Raw genomic sequence first — 19285 nt, forward strand, 5'->3', positions numbered from 1 at the left:
AGGTCATGGAGAGGTCACTGTTTGTTCCTGACATTTTTCCTGGAGTTGGTGCTCAGCAATAATCATGTCCGCAGTTCAACATTCAGCATGGAAGCTGCAATGGCTTTCTGGAAGGAGACCTTGCTCAAGATGTTGGAGAAGGCGGGTGAGCAGGACACGGGCCAGAATCTTCCCAGCAATGGACAAGAGGGAGATGCCTCGGTGGTTGTCACAAGACTGGCGGTTGCCTTTCCTGTTGTAGATGTGGACTAAGCTGCCATCTTTCAGTTGTTGTGGGATCTGTCCCTCGTTCCACATAGACTAAAAGAGTTCAGTCAGCTTTTGCATTATGGTAGGGCCTCCTGCTTTGTATACCTCAACAGGAATTGCATTGGATCCTGGCGCTTTGCTACAGGGCAGTTGCTTAAATGCTATATAATATTACAGTCACTAACTCACAATGAGCAACTTCTTCCAGTGACTTGTTCAAGACAGGTTTTCCCTGACTGATGAATACATAATATATATATATATATATATATATATATATATATACACACACACACACACACATATATATATATATAAATATATGTAATTAACAAATATACATACATATGTATGTATGCTATATAGAAACCTCCCCATTCATCATAACACAACAGTGGCTCCCATTCGCTTTTATCTTTCCATCCCCACCCCTTTTCTTCACAAATAATCAAATATCATCGAGCATGAACAGACACAGAATCAGATAAATCAATCGATCAACTGCACACAAGCATATTTCACCTTGTCAAACGTGCCCAAAAACACATTCTTCATGAATGGCTTGTTCGTGCGGGTTTTCTTCCCGGTGGCAGTGGATGGAACTTGGCTGTCTTGTTCAGTCGCCTGCTTTTGGTTTTCTGTTTGCAAGTTGGAAGCAGTCGATCGCAGTCTGATGGTGCCTGCATTTTGAAAATATCTGGCACTTCTCGCCAGTGAAATGAGTTGGCGCGTGAGAAAATGCTTAGAATTCATCATGCTCAATAAGCTTAACTGCGGTCAGCGTTTGCCTCTCGTGTCCGGCGTTCTGTGTTGGTTGCTGATGTAAAGAGCAAAGTCCGAGATCTTCTTTCGCCAAAGTTAAGGAAGTACATTTGAGGGAGCTTTCAGTACAGCAATAGCAAATAGCGCGAGGTGTATTGTTGGATAATGTTTTTAATATTCATGTTCAAAAAAAGATTTTTTTTTAAATTTTGAACTAACATTCAGCAATCATGTAATAAAGCTTAAGCTTGTCGTTTCTTAGTTTTGCGCCAATTCAGACTCGGAACAAGGAAGATCCCTCAAACAAACATTTCCGGGAAAGGTCATCAGAGGCCAGATAGCGGAAGAAAGGGTAAGAACGTCGATGTAAAAAATGTAACTGAATTCGATATTACACAGTGTATGATAAACGCTGAACTCCATAGCAGTAGTTGATAATGATATTCGCTTCTAATGTAAACAGGCTTAACATTTCTCTGTCATACAGATTTAAAGACAGTCTACTGAGACACTCAATCACTGAGTTTGTAACTGAATGACTGTTTCAGCTGAAGTAACTGATCAGGAATACTTTTTTGTTGTTATTGTTTGTTTTTTGTTTTTTGTATTGGCATATATAGCTTAGAAATCGTATGCCAGAACAGATCTGCCGCACATTTTATTGTTGACTGGTTGTTGGTATGTATATTTATATGTAATTTGTAGGATGTTTTCCCCTTAGTTGATAAAAGTTTATTCCCTTACGTTCACAAATAATGTATTTTCTGACTGGTATAGTTTGATATGTTAAATATATTTAATTTTGTATTGATCACTTCATTCGGCATACATCATAGATTTATTGTGTATTCATGAATTATCTCACATATTCTCGTTTACAGGTGACTTGCACTGAAAGATTGTAAAAGTTACAGAGTGGCATGCAGATCACAAATATTAGAACTTAGATAATGTGAACAATACAAACTTCTGAGGGCTGCTACAAATGAATGGTTGGAGCACATTCAGTTTCATCCTGAGGGTCCCAATTTAAGTTTCACCCCAGAATCAGTACCTGGTGGGTTAGAGGTGGAAATAAGTTTTTTTTTTTTTAACTGATCTTCCATGTCAACATATTTGTAGACTTGCACACACACACACACACACACACACACCTCTCTCTCTCTCTCTATATATATATATATATCTAGCAATACATGTACATGTGCACACATTCGCACATACACACTGTCACACTTACACCACACACACACACACACATCTCTAAATATGTATATTTATATGTAGCGAGAGAGAGAGGAAGAAACAGTCTCAGAGCAAGAAGTTATTTTTTCATCATGCTTGAAGTTGAATAGTATTAGTATCAAATGGCTTGTGTGTTGAAGAAAATGTAGAACACTGACAGTGGTGTTGTCCAACATCGGTTTCATTGTCAGTTAGGAACAGAGCAACAAAAACACTTAAATGAACAAAAAAGATAATGATATACTCACTGTGATTGGGAACACACACACCAGGTAACAACACAAAATAATACAAGAAAGCAGCAATTCGATCCTAAAGTCATCTACAGGCATTTGAAGACTGTCATAATGACAGCTATGTGCTTTTTAGATTCTGTGTCTGTCTGTTTTTTGTTTGTAAGACACCTAGGAATTGAGATGAAATGTGTTGCTTCGGGATATCATTTTGTACTGTAAGCAACCAATGTTCATGTTTTCATCCGCACTAAGGTGAGTGCAGTAGCCAGTGTTATCATTTTTGTTCTTTTACTTTTCTCTTGCTATCAGCTCTTTTCATTCTGCAACACTAATGACTGGTTTGTTTTAGGCTTCTTTTTTTATCATTGCAGAAGACAGAATGCCAGTGAAGAAAGGACGTCTGAAGCCTGAAGAGCGCTATAGAATCCAGAAAAATTATGATTTTCTGAAGGATAACTTTGATCCAGTCAATGGAGCCCTTGATCACCTCATTAGTGATTTGGTGTTTGACTTATCTGACAATGATTTTGTGACAAATGGCGGAGAAAAAACTGCAAGAGGACGAGTTGAGCGGTTTATCAGTGTTCTGGAAAATTCAGGTGAGAAAAAGTGCCCAGTTCATTTAACAAACAAGATTGAAATTTTTTTTTCTTTTTTTTTTCTTTTTAAAATCTTATTATTGAAATACAATGTGATTTTTTACAAATTCGGTCATAACATCTCATACATATTCACCTGTGGCTGACACATGGAACCAGTTAATGTTAAACTTAAAGCAGTGGAGATTTTTCCAGTCTTGTCAAATTATCTGCATAACTGTTCTGTGTCTTTAGTACTTTTGATGTGTGAGACGTTTTGTTTAAAAATAACATTTCTCATCAACCGCAATTGATATAGGAACCCAACTTGGTTATCCCTATTATGAAGGTATGTTTTGCAGAATAAGAGGTCAAAGGTCATGGTCATTGATTGGCAGAATAAAATGAGCTTGATAGAGCTCATGTTTTTTATTCAGTTTTTATCAAACTGGGGATTATGACAACAGTGTTAACTGCATAATTCCTGATGTAATTCAGGATGAAGGTCATATCATTTTATGTAATGATAGCTGAAAAAGGGTATTTATTGCTTGACACAAAAGAGATGGTTTTCTTTTACACATCATTTTCCTCAAACTTGGTACAATGATTGGTAGCAATGAACTTTAAAACTATAGAGAGTTGAGTTTATGGGTCAGAGTTCAAGGTTATGGTACAATGGAAGAAATGTAGAAGTATTTGTATTTGTATTTCTTTTTATCACAACAGATTTTTCTTTGTGAAATTCGGGCTGCTCTCCCCAGGGAGAGCGCGTCACTACACTACAGTGCCACCCATTTTTTTTGTATGTTTTCCTGCATGCAGTTTTATTTGTTTTTCCTATCGAAGTGGATTTTTCTACAGAATTTTGCCAGGAACAACCCTTTTGCTGCCGTGGGTTCTTTTACGTGCGCTAAGTGCATGCTGCACACGGGACCTTGGTTTATCGTCTCATCTGAATGACTAGCGTCCAGACCACCACTCAAGGTCTAGTGGATGGGGAGAAAATATCGGCGGCTGAGCCATGATTCGAACCAGCGTGTTCAGATTCTCTCGCTTCCTAGGTGGACGCGTTACCTCTAGACCATCACTCCACATAGTATAGTATATTAAAGCTTGAATTTTTCTGCTGATTCTGGTCAAATTGGTACTGTGATTGGTTTTATCTGAAACATGTAAACACCTTTTAAACTGAAAGTCAAGGTTTAAGGTCAAGATCATCATAATATGGGAATGAAAATGGCCTGTTCCATGATGATACACTTTACAGTGACTTAAAAAAAAAAAAATCCTCTTACAGAATTCCTGTGTTCAGTTGAGTTGGCGAGTCTTGAAGGCCCTGCCTCTGTTGTTTTTGTTGATTTTGTGTGTCTTTTAATGCGTGGAGTTGCAAGTGAAATTGTTGAGAAATAATGTTGATATGCAATAATTTCTTGTCTTTTTTTTTCTCTCTCTACTATTGCCTGTGTGGTTAATTTATGAACAGATCGTGTGTGTTTTTTCTCACCTTTTTTTTGTCACCTTTTCTCTGTCAGTGTGTCTTCCTAATTTTTCGAATGTGAACTGGTGGGTTTTCTGTTTATGAACAAACATAATGTGATTTTTTATTTGCTGTATGTATGTGTGGATACTAACTGTCATTTATTGTTTCTGTTTTCTCAGGACCAGATTCATACCCGTGCTTTATAAAAGCTCTCAACAGTACAGGTGATCAGCATATTGCAAGACAGTTAGAAGAAACTCATGTTCCTGAGGACAATAAAAAGGGTTAGTAAAAATGAATTTTTCTGTTACTTTAAAGTTTACTTTCACTTCAAGAGACTTGGAAATCATGGGTCAAGCATGATAACTTCCCCACTCCCAAAATTAAACAAAGAAGAAAAGATGAAATCAATACATGCTTTCTGTCTCCCAACACTACCCTCAGCCAACTGTACTGTTGTTAGAATACATTTGTCACAAAAAAAATGTAATAACAGACGATTCTACAGCATTCTTTCTCTCTTTAAAAAAAAAAAAAAAAAATTAGTATTATTTTTTTTTTTTAGTATACCATTATAGGTCTATCCACCTAACCACCCATGGCACAATCAGTGTGGCCCATTTTCTGTGGTATTGAAAGTTCTTTTCATTTTAAGTAATATCTGCACTACTTGTTCGGAACTGTACACATGATAAGAATGAAATATTTTCAACTTAATACTTTGCAATGGTCATTTGGTGCAGGGCAACATTTAAGAAGAGGGTACAGGTCAAGTTCTCAAGTACACACAACCAGTTTCATGTATCCTAGATATCTACAAACACGCAGACATGTGTATGCATGCACACTCATATGAATATTTGTGCACATTTACATATACATGCGAGCTCACGTGCACACACACACACACACACACACACATACACAGCTGTGCGCGTGCAAGCAACAGTCACAAACACATACAGGTATATAGTAATATACCAAACACACAGCACATTTTTGGACTGATGTTTCTGTGTGTTCCTGTGCTTAGACATGTGTGCATGCAAATTTGATTAACCTTCGCTGGCTATCGTGGGTTGTACACGACCCAGAAGGGTACAAAAACACAAATATCTCAGCCAGTTCTTAATATTTTTCTATGAAATTTCAGAAATGCTTCCTACACATAAAAGGCCAACTTTTGCGAAAAAATGAAAAATAATCATTAATTAGTTAATGAGTAATTAAAGGTGGTGTTTTAACTACACACGCACGCTTGTGTGGGTCATATATGACCCATGCTTTTTAAAGAGGAAAAAACGTAGTCACCCCTCGAAATCTCGTGTGGGTCATGCACGACCCATACCTTTTTAATAGTGATTTCAGAAGGTTTAATTTGCAATTAGTGAAGGAAAATAAAGAAGTTTTACTTTCAATAGTCTCACTACCCCACTACTCTCCCACTACCCCCACCCCTCCCCGCCCCGTCCCTTTCGCCTGTCTTCAGCTATATAACCCCCTTCCATCCCTTTCTCTAACAGCATGTACCTGTGTGACAGAATATGTTTGATTGTGCATGTATAGGGTGCTATGAGTCATCTCTCTCTCTCTCTCTCTCTCTCTGTCTCACTGTCTGTCTGTCTCTCGCTCTGTGTCTGTCTCAGTCTCTCTCTGTCTCAGTCTCTCTCTCTCTCTATCTACCTATCTCTGTGTGCATAAGTAGGGTTTGTATGTATGTGCATGTGCTGTTATGCATTTGTGTGTGTGATCAGTTGTGTGAGTGTGTGTGTGTATGTGCGTGTGTGTGAATGCGTGAGCATGTGTTTCTTCTGAGTGTATGTGTTTGTGTGAGTCTGTGCGTGTACGAGCGCATGTATGTGTAATCAGTTGTTACGATATGTTTCCCTTTTCTGTATTTTGTTATAAGCTTTGGAGGAATATACAGGTTTTTGTCTTTTTACAAAGTATGGGTCGTGCACGACCCACACAAGCTTTGGAAGAATATACAGGTTTTTGTCTCTTTAAAGGTATGGGTCGTGGACAACCCACATGAGCTTCCATGTGTAGTCAAAAGCAACAGCTAGCGAAGGTTAAATGAGCAGATTTGTATTCTCCTGATTTTAAAGGAATGAAGACAGATTTACACTTGGACATGTATGCATGCAAATATGATTAATTGAACTTAGTTAGAAACTTATTTCAGTATCAGTTTCTCAAGGAGGCATCACTGCATTTTGATAAGTCAATATACGCTACATCACATATGCTAAGCAGATGCCTGACCAGCAGCATAACCCAACGCGCTTCGTCCGGTCTTGAGTGCGTGCATATCTGTTTGTGTACCTATCAGAGGGGATTTCTCGAAAGAATTTTGCCACAGGACAGCTTTTCTTGCCATGGGTTCTTTTTCAGTGCGCCAAATGTGTTCTACACACAGAACCTCAGTTTATCATGTCATTTGAAGGACTAGATGCTCAGTTTGATTTTCCCAGTCAAACTTGGGAGAAAGGGCAGGAGTGGGAATCGAACACAGACCCTCACGGATACTGGATTGGGAAATGAGCGTCTTAACTATTCTGCCACCTCCATCCATAGATACTTCTTTCAAAGGAGTGAGGAAAGATAAACCAAACACAATAATAAACAATCTCATACAGATTTTATTTCTCTTAATTTTTGTTAATTAGAAAGTGGAATTATGTTATCCCTTCACACATAGTAATGATTATATACATTTATATAGACATGTGTCCCTAATGAGTTACTAGATTACAGGTGTCTTCAGCTAATTGAACACGCTTCGTTTAACTTTCAGACCCACTTGCTTGGATTGATGAATTGCCAGAATCGGTGAAACAGGAACGTCCGTCTGACGCAGATGCCAGTCGCTTGTCCACTGCATTTGGTGCAGGGTGGAAACACGTCTTCTTGGAACTGGAGGTGTCCCAGGCAAAGATTGATCAGGCTTTGATGAATAGTCCACATAGTGTCAGTACTGCTATTTCCTCGCTTATCAGCCGATGGAGGCAGAGGAATGGCAGTAGAGCTCAGTTTATCGTTCTGCTGAATGCCATGAAGGAAGCTAGCAATCGCTGCATAATAGACTGGGATTCAATTCAGACCGTGGTGAAGGGCAAGTTGGAAAGTACTCGTTGAGGAATGTTAGGGGTCCTTGGTGTAGTCAGCAGAAGAGCAGTGATTATGATGTTGCCTCTCACTGAGTGTAACATTTGTGATTATGATGTTGCCACTCACTGAGTGCAACATTTGTGATTATGATGTTGCCACTCACTGAGTGTAATATTTGAATGTAATATTTGTGATTATGATGTTGCCACACGGCGTTTAACATTTGATTTTACTGCAATGGCTCAGGCACCAGTGTACCAGCTTTTGTTGTATGACTGTGGATGCTGCCCAGGCTGTTTTAGGGGGGGTGGAACTACTTATTTCACAGTGTGATTGTGTTTTGTAATGGAGTGAGAATGTTGTACAGAAATCAGTTGCTGTACCATCTATTCACCAGTCCAGCCTTTGGAGGCGTAAGTGGGAAGGGGGTGGTTTTACTGCTTGTCAGTTTGTAAAAATCTGTTTGTATTCTTCCTCCTCCATTTTCTTTTTGTGGTTTCAGTGATCAGTGTCATTAGCAGGTAACTGGAATCTGCACCCAGATGAATGTCATTCTTTTGCTTTTGTTGTGTTGATGCTATGAAATTGTGCACTTGTCTTTGGTGGTAAACCTGTTTTTATTGTATGTCACTTGAGGAAAACATTGACAATTTTCACTTTTTTTTCCTCATACTTCCTGTCCCCTTTGATTAGTGGTTTTACAATATTTAGATTTGATGTGCTCTTGAAAATGATGTGTGTCTCTCTTGTTTTGAACATGTTTGCTAGTTTTATTGGTGTTGTTAATATCATAATAATTGTTGATGCTCATCTATTTCTTGTTTTCTAACATGTAAGATTATTTTAATCACGATTGAATGTGAGTGTATGAATTTTATTCACAATGGCAGAGGATGGAAAACTAACTTGAGTGTCAGTTTACTGTTGTTCTTATCATGTAGGGTTTCCTCCCGCTCTTATCATGTAGGGTTTCCTCCTGTTGGAAATGATACAAAACAAATAAATGAGTCGTGCGAACATGCCTTGTGAACTTTGGTGTGTGTGTGTGTGTGTGTGTGTGTGTGTGTGTGTGTGTGTGTCCAAATGCGTTTGCGCATGCCTTAACCTTCGCCGCACAGAGTGGGTCTGTCAGACCCACAGCCGCATAAAAGTCCCCATATCTCCGGAACTATTAAAGCTACAGTTATGAAATTTCCTGACTTTTCCTGACTCGTAAGTCCCTTTCCGGTGACAAAATTTGGAATTGTTACATCATCAAAGAAAGGAGTAATTAATGATGTAATTTCATTGTCCTGATTCATCCCAAGGTGGGCCTTTCAGATCCACATATGAGAAAGAGGAGCAAAGGCCAATACCCTTATTCGTCCAATGGTGGGCCTCTCAGACCCACATATGAAATAGAGAGGAGCTATCCGTTCTTCCCTGTCATCTTCTGTGCCATCTGTTCTTCTCTGCTATCCGTTCTTCTCTGTCATCTTCTGTGCCATCTGTTCTTCTCTGCTGTCCGTTCTTCCCTGTCACCTTTCTGTGCCATATGTTCTTCTCTGCTGTCAGTTCTTCCCTGTCATATTCTGTGCCATCTGTTCTTCTCTGCTATCCGTTCTTCCTTGTCATCTTTCTGTGCCATCTGTTCTTCTCTGCTGTCTGTTCTTTTCTGTCATCTTTCTGTGCCATCTGTTCTTCTCTGCTATCCGTTCTTCCTTGTCATCTTTCTGTGCCATCTGTTCTTCTCTGCTATCCGTTCTTCCCTGTCACCTTTCTGTGCCATATGTTCTTCTCTGCTGTCAGTTCTTCCCTGTCATGTTCTGTGCCATCTGTTCTTCTCTGCTGTCTGTTCTTCCCTGTCATCTTCTGTGCCATCTGTTCTTCTCTGCTGTCCGTTCTTCTCTGTCATGTTCTGTGCCATCTGTTCTTCTCTGCTGTCTGTTCTTCCCTGTCATCTTCTGTGCCATCTGTTCTTCTCTGCTATCCGTTCTTCCCTGTCATCTTCTTTGCCATCTGTTCTTCTCTGCTGTCCTCCTCCTCAGCTGTCATTTCTTCTTGAGATTTTATACTCTGCTGCCAGTCGTTCTCTGTCAGTTTTATTATTTGCTTTCTATTCTTCTCTGCTTGGCAAATCAATATGGTCTTTGATAATGCCTTCCAGAAATACCTGGAATCAACCACTAAACGTGGGGGTTGCAACCCATTGGAGGTAGGGCGTCACTTGCAGAGGGCTATAATGAAGGCCAGGGGCAGGGAACATGCACGGCTGTGCCACTTCACCACCACCAGCGCCCACCCAAATACACATATAAACACATTTCCACCCCAAACACACACACAATCAATCATACATATCTTAGCTCCCACAACACACATGCAGAGCAATCTGTGCACTTGAGCTCGCATGATACGTACATCATATGTAAACATATAACAATAGATGCAAAAGTGTCATATATAAAAACTAATCCCCCAAAAGCGTTTTTGTTGGAAAAGGCTTTTTTTGAAAGGGGATCCAAATTTACTGTGAACGTGGCACCATCGCTTGCCTGCAGACAACCAGCTTCACAATGCATATTGTTAGGGCGCAAATAGTTTAGATTCAATTTCGATAAGTTGCTGCAGCCATTGCTAGCCATAGACACAATGGATATTCATAAACTAGTCCCCTATAACACACAGAGCGTAATAGAGCGCTAGATCTATGTGTGTTGCTATGCTGCCTCCTGAAACTCGGCAGCAGTTCATGCAACTAACTTCACAACACGAAAAGTATTTAAAAAACGGGCAGGATTTCTTAAATGTTTCAAAAGTGTACACAAATAAATAATAACAAGGATGCAACATGGGCGATCGAATTACTTACCCCAATACACCCAAAGCAGCGCGAAGTTCTCGCTCTGCTTCTTCCACCATGGATGCTTGTGATGCCATGCTTGTTTCAAGATGCACCGGTGACGGCTGAATTCAGCCCTAGGCCCTATCGCTCGCTTGCCTGCTTTGCAACCCTGTGGGTCCGACAGGCCCACGCTGGGATTATTAAGGGGTAAACCGCCCATTGCTTCTTTGGCGGTATGTGGGTCTGAGAGGCCCACCTTGGGACGAATCTTTGAGTCAGAAGCTCAGTGCGGCGAAGGTTAACAACGTACGCCCGTCCCTGCAGAGAGAGTGGGGTAAGGGAAGTAACTGTGTACGCCTGTATATCCTTTCTTTACAAACTTGTCTCCCTTTAGCTAGCTCGGTATCTCATGACGTCTTCGCCGTCACAGCGAAAAACAAACAAATATGAAATTAGTGAGATGAGGGAGAGAGTGTGCGTCAGAGCGCGCACGAGAGAAACGTCGATAAAGAGGTAACGTACAACCACAGGTGAATGAGAAAGGAAGCACACTGATCCTATAGTAGTTAATTTATTCCACCGATTGTATTTCAGCAGGAATCGCATATCCAGGAATGGAAAACAAATCTGTAAACGAAGTGAATGCTTCACACACACACACTCTCTCTCTCTCTCTTTCCCGCGCACACACAAACGCGCGTGCATGCACACGCACAGATGGACAGGCAGATAAATAACAGACGTTGCTCCATGATACTGAAAAATGTACAGTTAGTTTTTGTTTGTTGTTGTTTTTAGTGGGGTGGGGGATAGCGCTCTTCAGGTCAAGTTGTACTGGGCTTGGATCCTTGTTTCGTTGTTCAGGGGATGGGGGTGGGAGGGTGAGTCGTCAGTGTGTGAGAGGTTTACAGTATGGGCGAGTTCAACGACCTATTGGCGTTTCGCAAGCCCTTCAGGTCAAGATGTTTGTGGCTGTGGTCTTTTCCGTGAGGAGTGGTGTGGTCGAGGCACTGTTCCTATGGGAAGTTTGCCTGGGAAGCTGCTTTTGTAGGTTGTCTGTCACTCTCTCCCCTCCTATCCCATATTATCTGCTTCTCCACTAAAAACTCTCTCCATTGGATAACAAGGGTGCATTGTTCCACCCTAATGGACAAAGATTTGTTGGTCGTTGTGTTGTCTCTTGTCCGAAGCTGGTATCTTCTTCTTCCTCCTGTGACTTGTATTGTTCGGTAGCGTAAGCACCACTGACTTGAAGTTGTGTACCTTGTGAATGGAGAGAGTTACCACTCTTTACTATTTGTTAATCATTTCATCCCCTGGCCTTATTGTTTGTTAATCTTATTGTTCGTGTGTTTGGCTCAGTTTACGGTTAAGTGCATTAAATGTTACACAACTGATTATCCATGTATTGGGGGTGGGGGTTCTTAGCTCGTCATGTTAATCTGTTGCTAAGCAGGACGCCGGCCTGTAATCTCAAATGTGGCTTCTGGTCTGCACCCCTGAACCTGGAGTGTCCACGCATGGCAGTGTCAACAGCCTGTGCACATTCATGAGTGAAGAGATTGCTGGCAGACAAACCCGGTATAACAGCCTCAAATTACTCCCTGCTGGATTTTACCCCGGGATCATTCTGGGCTGGGCTCAGTGGAGTCAGTTTCAGTTTCAAGATGTCACAGCGAACAGATCCATATACGCTACACCAAATCTTCTGGCGGCAAAAAGGATCAGATGCCTGACCTTCGCTTAACATAACTTGATGTGCTGATTAGTTCTTTAGACTGAGTTGAACTGCAGGGTCATTTGCTTGTCAGTTGGAAATTACCCGCCTCTTTCTGCGGCTTTGACCCATGTATTGAAAAAAAAGGAGGTCGGTTTGAGATAGACCTTAATGACGCCTCCCATGCCCCTCTGTCATCACTCCACAGAAGGAAACCTGGGGGTTGGAGTTCTATTTCGAGAGCATATAATGATTTTACCTGGGCCAAATTTACCCGCAGGGGTCGTTCCATTTCAAGGCAGCCAAGAATAACCCCCATAACTTTAACTTGACGTGGGGACAGTAAAATCCAACCGATGGTAGGGACGAGTTGTAGTTTAATGACGGCCGGGAGGAGGAGGGTAAGGGGGAGAGGGGGGGGGGGGGCATTCCAGAGTGACAAGTTTATATTTCCTGGGTTGATCTAGGTCTGGTCAAGCCGGATTTGACCGTGGGGTAAAAACCAACAGGGGGGCGAATAGGCTGTGTGGCTGTGCATTTTGTGGGACTTGAATGAGCGGAGCTAGGAGCTAATCCCTGGCCACTGAAACGGTGCACTGAGATGAGGGGCAGAACAAAACACTGAACAACAAACAAACAAAATGGGTGTCAGTGACAAGCTTCTGAATGTTGAGTTAAATGATTATGTGAATTAAGGAGTCATTACAACTGAGACACTATAATTATAATCAAATTCTAGCCTTGTTAATCGGGACAGCAGTTGCCTCCTTTGCTGTTCTGATGGTCATTGTCGGACAGGACTGACTATCATACAACTGAGAAAAGTTTCACACACACACACACACACACACGCACGCACACACACACACACTGACACGCGCGCACACACACTGACGCGCGCACACACACGCACGCACGCACACACACACACACCACATTACTACCACCACCACCACCACCACCACCACTGACTACTACTACTACTACACACACACACCACACTACTACTACTACTACTACTACACACACACACACACTGGCACACACACACACTAACACTAACACACACACAACACACACTGACACACACACACACTGACACACACACACACAACACACACACACACACACACACACACACACACACACACACACACACACACACACAGTTATTTATCCAATCATCAGTAAATTTTGTCAACTCTGTCTTCGTGTGGCAAATACTTGGGACGCAGTCAGTTGTACCCTGTGTACTTTCCAGTGTCGAGAAACACGGACGGCTGTTTAAAAAGAACTTACACGGCTGGCGATAAAAACAGCCAGCTGGCGAGGATAAGAACCAAGGTACTCGCTCGATGATCTCCGATAACACTGACAGACAGCTGACTGGCCCTATCGTTGGATGGTATTATGCCCGGCATAATGGTGGGGGGGAAAAAACAGGGACGTGGGGGTTGGAGGATTAACAACCGCAAACAAGACAATACGCGGTACAGTCCACTTGTGTGGAGACATAGGGCCAGTGGTCAAAAGTGGACAATGAACGAATAGTGAACTGTGTGTGTGTGTGTGTGTGTGTGTGTGTGTGTGTGCCCCGCACGCGCGTGCACAGAACTGTACAACGATCATCCATCACCCAGCGAGAGCGAGCTCCGAGTTTCCTGCATAAGGGAAACAACTGTACGTTCAACATGATATGCTTTCTTTACAAAATTGCCCCCCTTACTCCAGTTCAGGAATTCACTGTTCACCAGTGATCAGGTTCAAAGCCCCGTTTCCGCACAGTGTTTGTTGTGTGTATGGGAAAGAAAGAAAGAAAGAAAATTAAAATGTACATACTGTGGTTGCATTGTTTCTTTAGTATGTACTCACTGATCTCAAATAGAATTTTTAGTTGATTTTCACACACACATACACACACACACACACACACACACGGAGAGGCAGAGACAGAGAAGGGGGACTGAAGGGAGAGAGGGTGAATGACAGAGTGAGCGAGCGAGCATGCGAGACAAATGGAGAGAGAGAGGGAGGGAGAGAGAGAGAGAGAAATATGCAAACAACCGCAGCCTCAGTGGGAAAGAAAGCACACTTGACAATGATCCTCTCAATTCAGTTGCATTTATTTCCATCACATTTCAGACGAAGTAAGTGTATCACACACACTGACAGACACAGACACACTCTCTCTCATACACACACATACACTCACACACACACACACACACTCTCTCTCTCTCTCTCTCACACACACAATGATACATACACTCACACAAACACACACACACACACACACACACACACACACACACACACACACATATCAGTAAAGAAGTGACCAACTTTACTCTGATACTGAACAATGCCTCTTTTAGACAAGCGACAAAGAACCGTCTTGCCAGGAGTGATAACCAACATAAGTTGCATTTCAGTTCCGTTGTATTGTCACTGATAAAAAGCAAATGAAGATCTTGAAAAAAAAAAAAAGTATATCAAGGGTGAATGAATGTCCATGGAAAAGAAAAAAAAAGAAGGGGGAAAAAAAAGAAGGAAAAAAAGAAGCCACAACATCCACCCGTAGTCAGTGTCGTTTCGGACGTATGATGGTCGGCAGTCATATTCCTGTCGCCATCACTCCCCGCCCGTAAAGATTGACGTCATTTGGGTGATGACGTCAGTGCTGCCAGGATCGCCCTAAAGAACAACGCCGCTCTCCTTCTCGCGCCGGCGGCAATGCGCACGCAGGCACAGACCTGACCTGAAGACAACAATCCCGGCGACAGAAATGTACACATCATTATTGAGCCTGTTTGGGAGCGGATAGAGAGAGGTGGGGAAGGGGGAGTGGGAAAGGGGGGAGGGAGTGAGGGAGGAGTGGGGGGAGGGGGGGTGGGGGTGGAGGCTAAGAGCAATCGGAAAACATGCCGCCGCCCGAACTGTGGTTCTCAGCGGTCACTCACTGAGATGCCCAGGGACCTAATGGAATCATCTTTTCGCTGAAAATTTTCATTTAATTTACATCCCCAAAAATTACTTCTAGTAAGGGAGGGGTGGTATAAAGCCGGCATGCTAGTGTAACACAGTGACCACTGAGTTGATAATAATAATAATAATGATAGTGATGCTGAAGTGTACGCTGTTACTGCTACTGCTGCTACTGCCACCACGACCACCACTACTAATAACAATAACAGACTCACTTGTGATACACTTAAAAAAAAAAAAAATCTAAACGTTAAAATGTGTTCTATATTTATTATAAAACTTCGGGTTTAAAAAAAAAAGGAAAAAGAAAAAAACATAGTCTTGATGGCAGATTCGAACTCCGCGTCTTCGTGTGAGAAGAAACTGTTTTACCCATTATGCTATCGTGGCTCTTTAATTGACGTTCGAAAATTTAATATTTCAACACGCTTTTTTAAGGGCTATAAATCAATTGCGGTATTTCCAGTGAGAACGCTGTTTACATCATATTATTCTGGTGTATCTTGGGCATTAAAAAAAAAAAATCTTTAAGGGCAATCAAAAATTCTTTTAAAGTCTGCGGTAAAGGAGACGTGGCTATCGCCGGAATCCACACCGGCTGCAACATTTAGCCGTCTTCTCTGGATCTAGATAATGTACAAGTTTAGTTACACGTACCCGCCCGGAATGAACGACACAGTCGATTCAGTTTCTCTTTTATATTCATTCTAGTTTTATAGTTTTAAAGCTGATATGAAATCTGAGTATTTTGTTAAACTAATAACATGTAGAGCCAAGTACAAGTATTTCTAAACGTCGTATGAAGTGAAAAGGACTTCATTTTGAGAAAAGTCGAGACTGGAAATTGTTACTTTCATCAAGGGTATTAACTCTCATGGTTTATTATTTTTAATTGTGAATTCCGACTGATTTTGTTGATATTTTTATGGCAGTTTGGGGCATAATCCAGAAAGTGATAAGGCGTTCACAAATCTTTATCTGAATAAATATTTAACGGTCTCCTTCTCCAACTTTCCATCACATGTTATCGTGTATTGTCGATTGAATATAGGACTGAACGGGCAGGTCAACAACTTGAAGCAAAATGGCGTCTTTCGATCGCGTTCGCGAGGAACATGAGCACGCGCTTTGAATATGTATAAATATGTGTACGCAATTGATTTTTTGCCCATGACCTTCAGGGCTCAGCCAATAGATCTATAAAGTCCACTCGTAGTATTGATTTTAGTATTTTCAGAAAAAGTCCACTTGGGCGAATGAACATAGTTAAAGCCCTGTACACTGAGAGTAAAACACACAAGCTTTTTATGTATTGAGTATAACTTCCATGCTTAGCAAAATAAGTTCCTGTTTGAACAAAAAATGATCAAAATGACTGCTCTTGTTGTTGTGTCAGAATATCAGATCAAAGTGCTAAGTTTAGAGAATAAAAAATATATAAATATAACAGTAAATTCAGTTTGCATATAATTTGGCTTCTTTTTTATTTTTTTGTACCCATCCCAGAGGTGCAGTATTGTTTTAAACAAGATGACTGGAAAGAACTGGATTTTTCCTATTTTTATGCCAAATTTGGTGTCAACTGACAAAGTATTAGCAGAGAAAATGGCAATGTTAAAGTTTACCACGGACACACAGACACAGACATACACACACACAAATGAACAATGGGTTTAAACACTCACTTTGTTTACACAAGTGAGTAAATAAACCAATGATAAACATCCATACAGCACTGGTCTTGATCTGAACACATATCAGTTTTACAAAATATCATGTCGCATGAATACTGGGAATAAATGCTATAAAAAGAGACTAAAAGGCACACTAGAAATGCTATCAAAACACACTACACACACACACACACACACACACACACACACACATGTATATATATATATATGTTGACGCGGCATGAGTACGTACAAAGATGATACGGGGATGGTGTGCCTGGGGGACGGAGATATTATTTAGAGTATTGTCAGAACAAGTTTGAAAATGACTATATCTGAAAGATACAGTGTATTTTGAAATCCCTGATGTGTTAGTCATGGAAAGCAAAGGAAATGGAAAAAGTCACTCTAACAAAATAATTTCTTTAACAGAAATAAAAATAATTTTAAAGCACAAATCCAAATCACCACTTCAGCTTTTACTCGCTGTATGTTGAGTAGCCTTCCTTAGGCTATTTGTCAAACGAGAACCAAGGGACACTACAAGTGATAACCGTTAAACACTGAGCAAATACTGTCACTATTAGTAGTTGTAGTAGTTCTTTTTTACGTATTTATCTATTATCTATTTATCCTTCTTTTTCTTTTTTTTTTTCTCAAGGCCTGACTAAGCGTGTTGGGTTACGCTGCTGGTCAGGTATCTGCTTGGCGGATGTGGTGTAGCGTATATGGAGTTGTCTGAACGCAGTGACGCCTCCTTGAGCTACTGAAACTGAAACTGAAACTGTCACTGATGACCTCTGTGAATTTGACTTTTTAAATGCACTGGTTGGATTAAACTGTATGATTTTAAACAGTCAACTGATTGCCTACTGTTTTTCGCTCTATGGTTTTATCTGCACAACGAAAACGAAGGAACACTGCAAGCGATAACAATGAACAAAAACTGTCATGGCCGGTCCCTTGTGGCCAAACCTTAAAAATGACGCTAGACTAACCAAATGCGCTGGTTTTTTGGGTTTTTTTTTTGTTTGTTTGTTTTTGTTTTTTAAATTTACGACTGCTTGATTAAAACGCATTTCCAGCTGTGAGCCCACGATTCAGTTGAATTGTGAGAAATCGTGGGCTTACACATCACGAAAATGACAAGACGGCATTACTATTCACTACCAACGTGTTTTTTTCTTTTTACAGTGTCTCCATCATCAAGTCATTCTTTTTTATTGAGCTTAATCAAACAATCCTGCGAAAACATCTTTACTGGCAACACTATAGTTCAATCACGAATGCTTTAAGCATATGATTCGTTACAATCAACCACTAAAACATGCAATCAATAAATCAAACATTGCAAACTGTGAAAGATGATGCATCAGTCAAAGTTAACGATGTTCGCGATATGACTTTCATTTTTTAAAGTAAGAAAAAGCGTGTGCTTGTGTTTAATGAAAAACGGGGTATACGCACTTGACTGATTTCGTGAATGTCTCTCATGAAGTCTTTTCATGAAGATTTGTGCAGGAGCAACCTCTTCCACGCGGAAATCGAATGACGCCGTCTCTGTTGGAGGTGAGTAGCGCCATGAGCCTGAGTCTTCTTCCCACAAACTCTCTCCCGCTGAGGTCCAACTTGACGTGTGTGTCGACATGACTTCTCGTCTTCTTTGTTGTGTATGAGAGATTTGGTGTGGGGAACTGGTTTTTATACGGTGTCTCTGTCACTGATTTCCTTCCCGACTAACTTCCTGTCCCGTCTCTTCCGGTTTGCACAAAACTCCATCTGCCCTGGATAACAAAGGTGTTTGTCTTATTCGATAGGATGTCTTGTTGGTATTGTCATTAGTTTTTAAGCCCACGTTTGGTTGGAAGCTTCTTCCTCCAGTGACGGAATGGTATTGTTCGTTTGTTTGGGTTTGTGGTAATTATCAGTTCTGGCGTATTAAATGTTACACAATTGATTGTCTGAGCTTTGGGGATGGTTGTTTTTTTGTTTTTTTTTAGCACGTCGTGTTTATCTGTTGCTGAGCAGGACGGAGTGCAATCTTTTGTTTGAGAGGTTTCTTGTGAGTACTGGATTATCCACGTAGAACAATGTGAACAGCCTGCGTGCATCCATGAGTGAAAAAACTGCTGACAGACGGACCCGGTATCAGTAATAGCCTCAAACTACCCCCAGCTGGCTTCTTTCCAGGAGTCATTTTTGGCTAACATGGAATGACGTCCGGGGTCATTTGTACTGGTCAAGATTGACACCATATACCCCTGGTTGAAAACTAACCCCTGTCTACGGGTTTGATAAAATCATTGTAAAACGAAGGGGTGGGGATTCTTTTGGGTGGTCTTCAAGTTAATGATGCCTCGCCTTCCTCTCCATTATTCATCTGTTTATTTAATTAGACAGCTTACTTTTAGCACATATTTTC

General features: G+C 41.0%; 3 protein-coding genes across 5 annotated transcripts in view; 1 reads left to right on the plus strand and 2 right to left on the minus strand.

Annotated features, from left to right (window-relative positions):
* The window catches only part of LOC143299482 (complex I assembly factor ACAD9, mitochondrial-like), a 38546-nt gene extending 37440 nt beyond the window's left edge, over positions 1 to 1106 (minus strand). For both annotated transcript variants that reach the window (XR_013057539.1, XM_076612716.1), the window contains exon 1: positions 772 to 1106. Coding sequence is in view for 1 of the 2 variants with exons in the window: in XM_076612716.1 (XP_076468831.1) it covers positions 772 to 1005 (234 nt within the window). In the remaining variant the exon portion in view is untranslated. The remainder of the gene's footprint in view (positions 1 to 771) is intronic.
* A 164-nt stretch (positions 1107 to 1270) lies between these two features.
* Positions 1271 to 8685, plus strand: LOC143299823 (death domain-containing protein CRADD-like). 2 transcript variants are annotated; one of them, XM_076613287.1, is made up of 4 exons: positions 1271 to 1363; positions 2864 to 3091; positions 4733 to 4837; positions 7351 to 8685. In XM_076613287.1, the coding sequence occupies exons 2-4, from the start codon at positions 2872 to 2874 to the stop codon at positions 7689 to 7691; spliced, it is 666 nt and encodes a 221-aa protein (XP_076469402.1). In that variant the 5' UTR covers positions 1271 to 1363; positions 2864 to 2871; the 3' UTR covers positions 7692 to 8685. The 2 variants fall into 2 exon arrangements, with proteins under 2 accessions (XP_076469402.1, XP_076469403.1); XM_076613288.1 differs by lacking the exon at positions 1271 to 1363 and adding an exon at positions 1364 to 1386.
* Positions 8686 to 14468: 5783 nt separating this feature from the next.
* LOC143300080 (ubiquitin-conjugating enzyme E2 H) overlaps positions 14469 to 19285 on the minus strand; it is a 44115-nt gene continuing 39298 nt past the window's right edge. Inside the window, exon 7 of the mRNA XM_076613643.1 lies at positions 14469 to 14963. Coding sequence (XP_076469758.1) covers positions 14863 to 14963 — 101 coding nt within the window. The 3' untranslated portion in view covers positions 14469 to 14862. The remainder of the gene's footprint in view (positions 14964 to 19285) is intronic.

The sequence above is a fragment of the Babylonia areolata genome, chromosome 25, assembly GCF_041734735.1.
Source record: "Babylonia areolata isolate BAREFJ2019XMU chromosome 25, ASM4173473v1, whole genome shotgun sequence".
Taxonomy (NCBI): domain Eukaryota; kingdom Metazoa; phylum Mollusca; class Gastropoda; order Neogastropoda; family Buccinidae; genus Babylonia; species Babylonia areolata.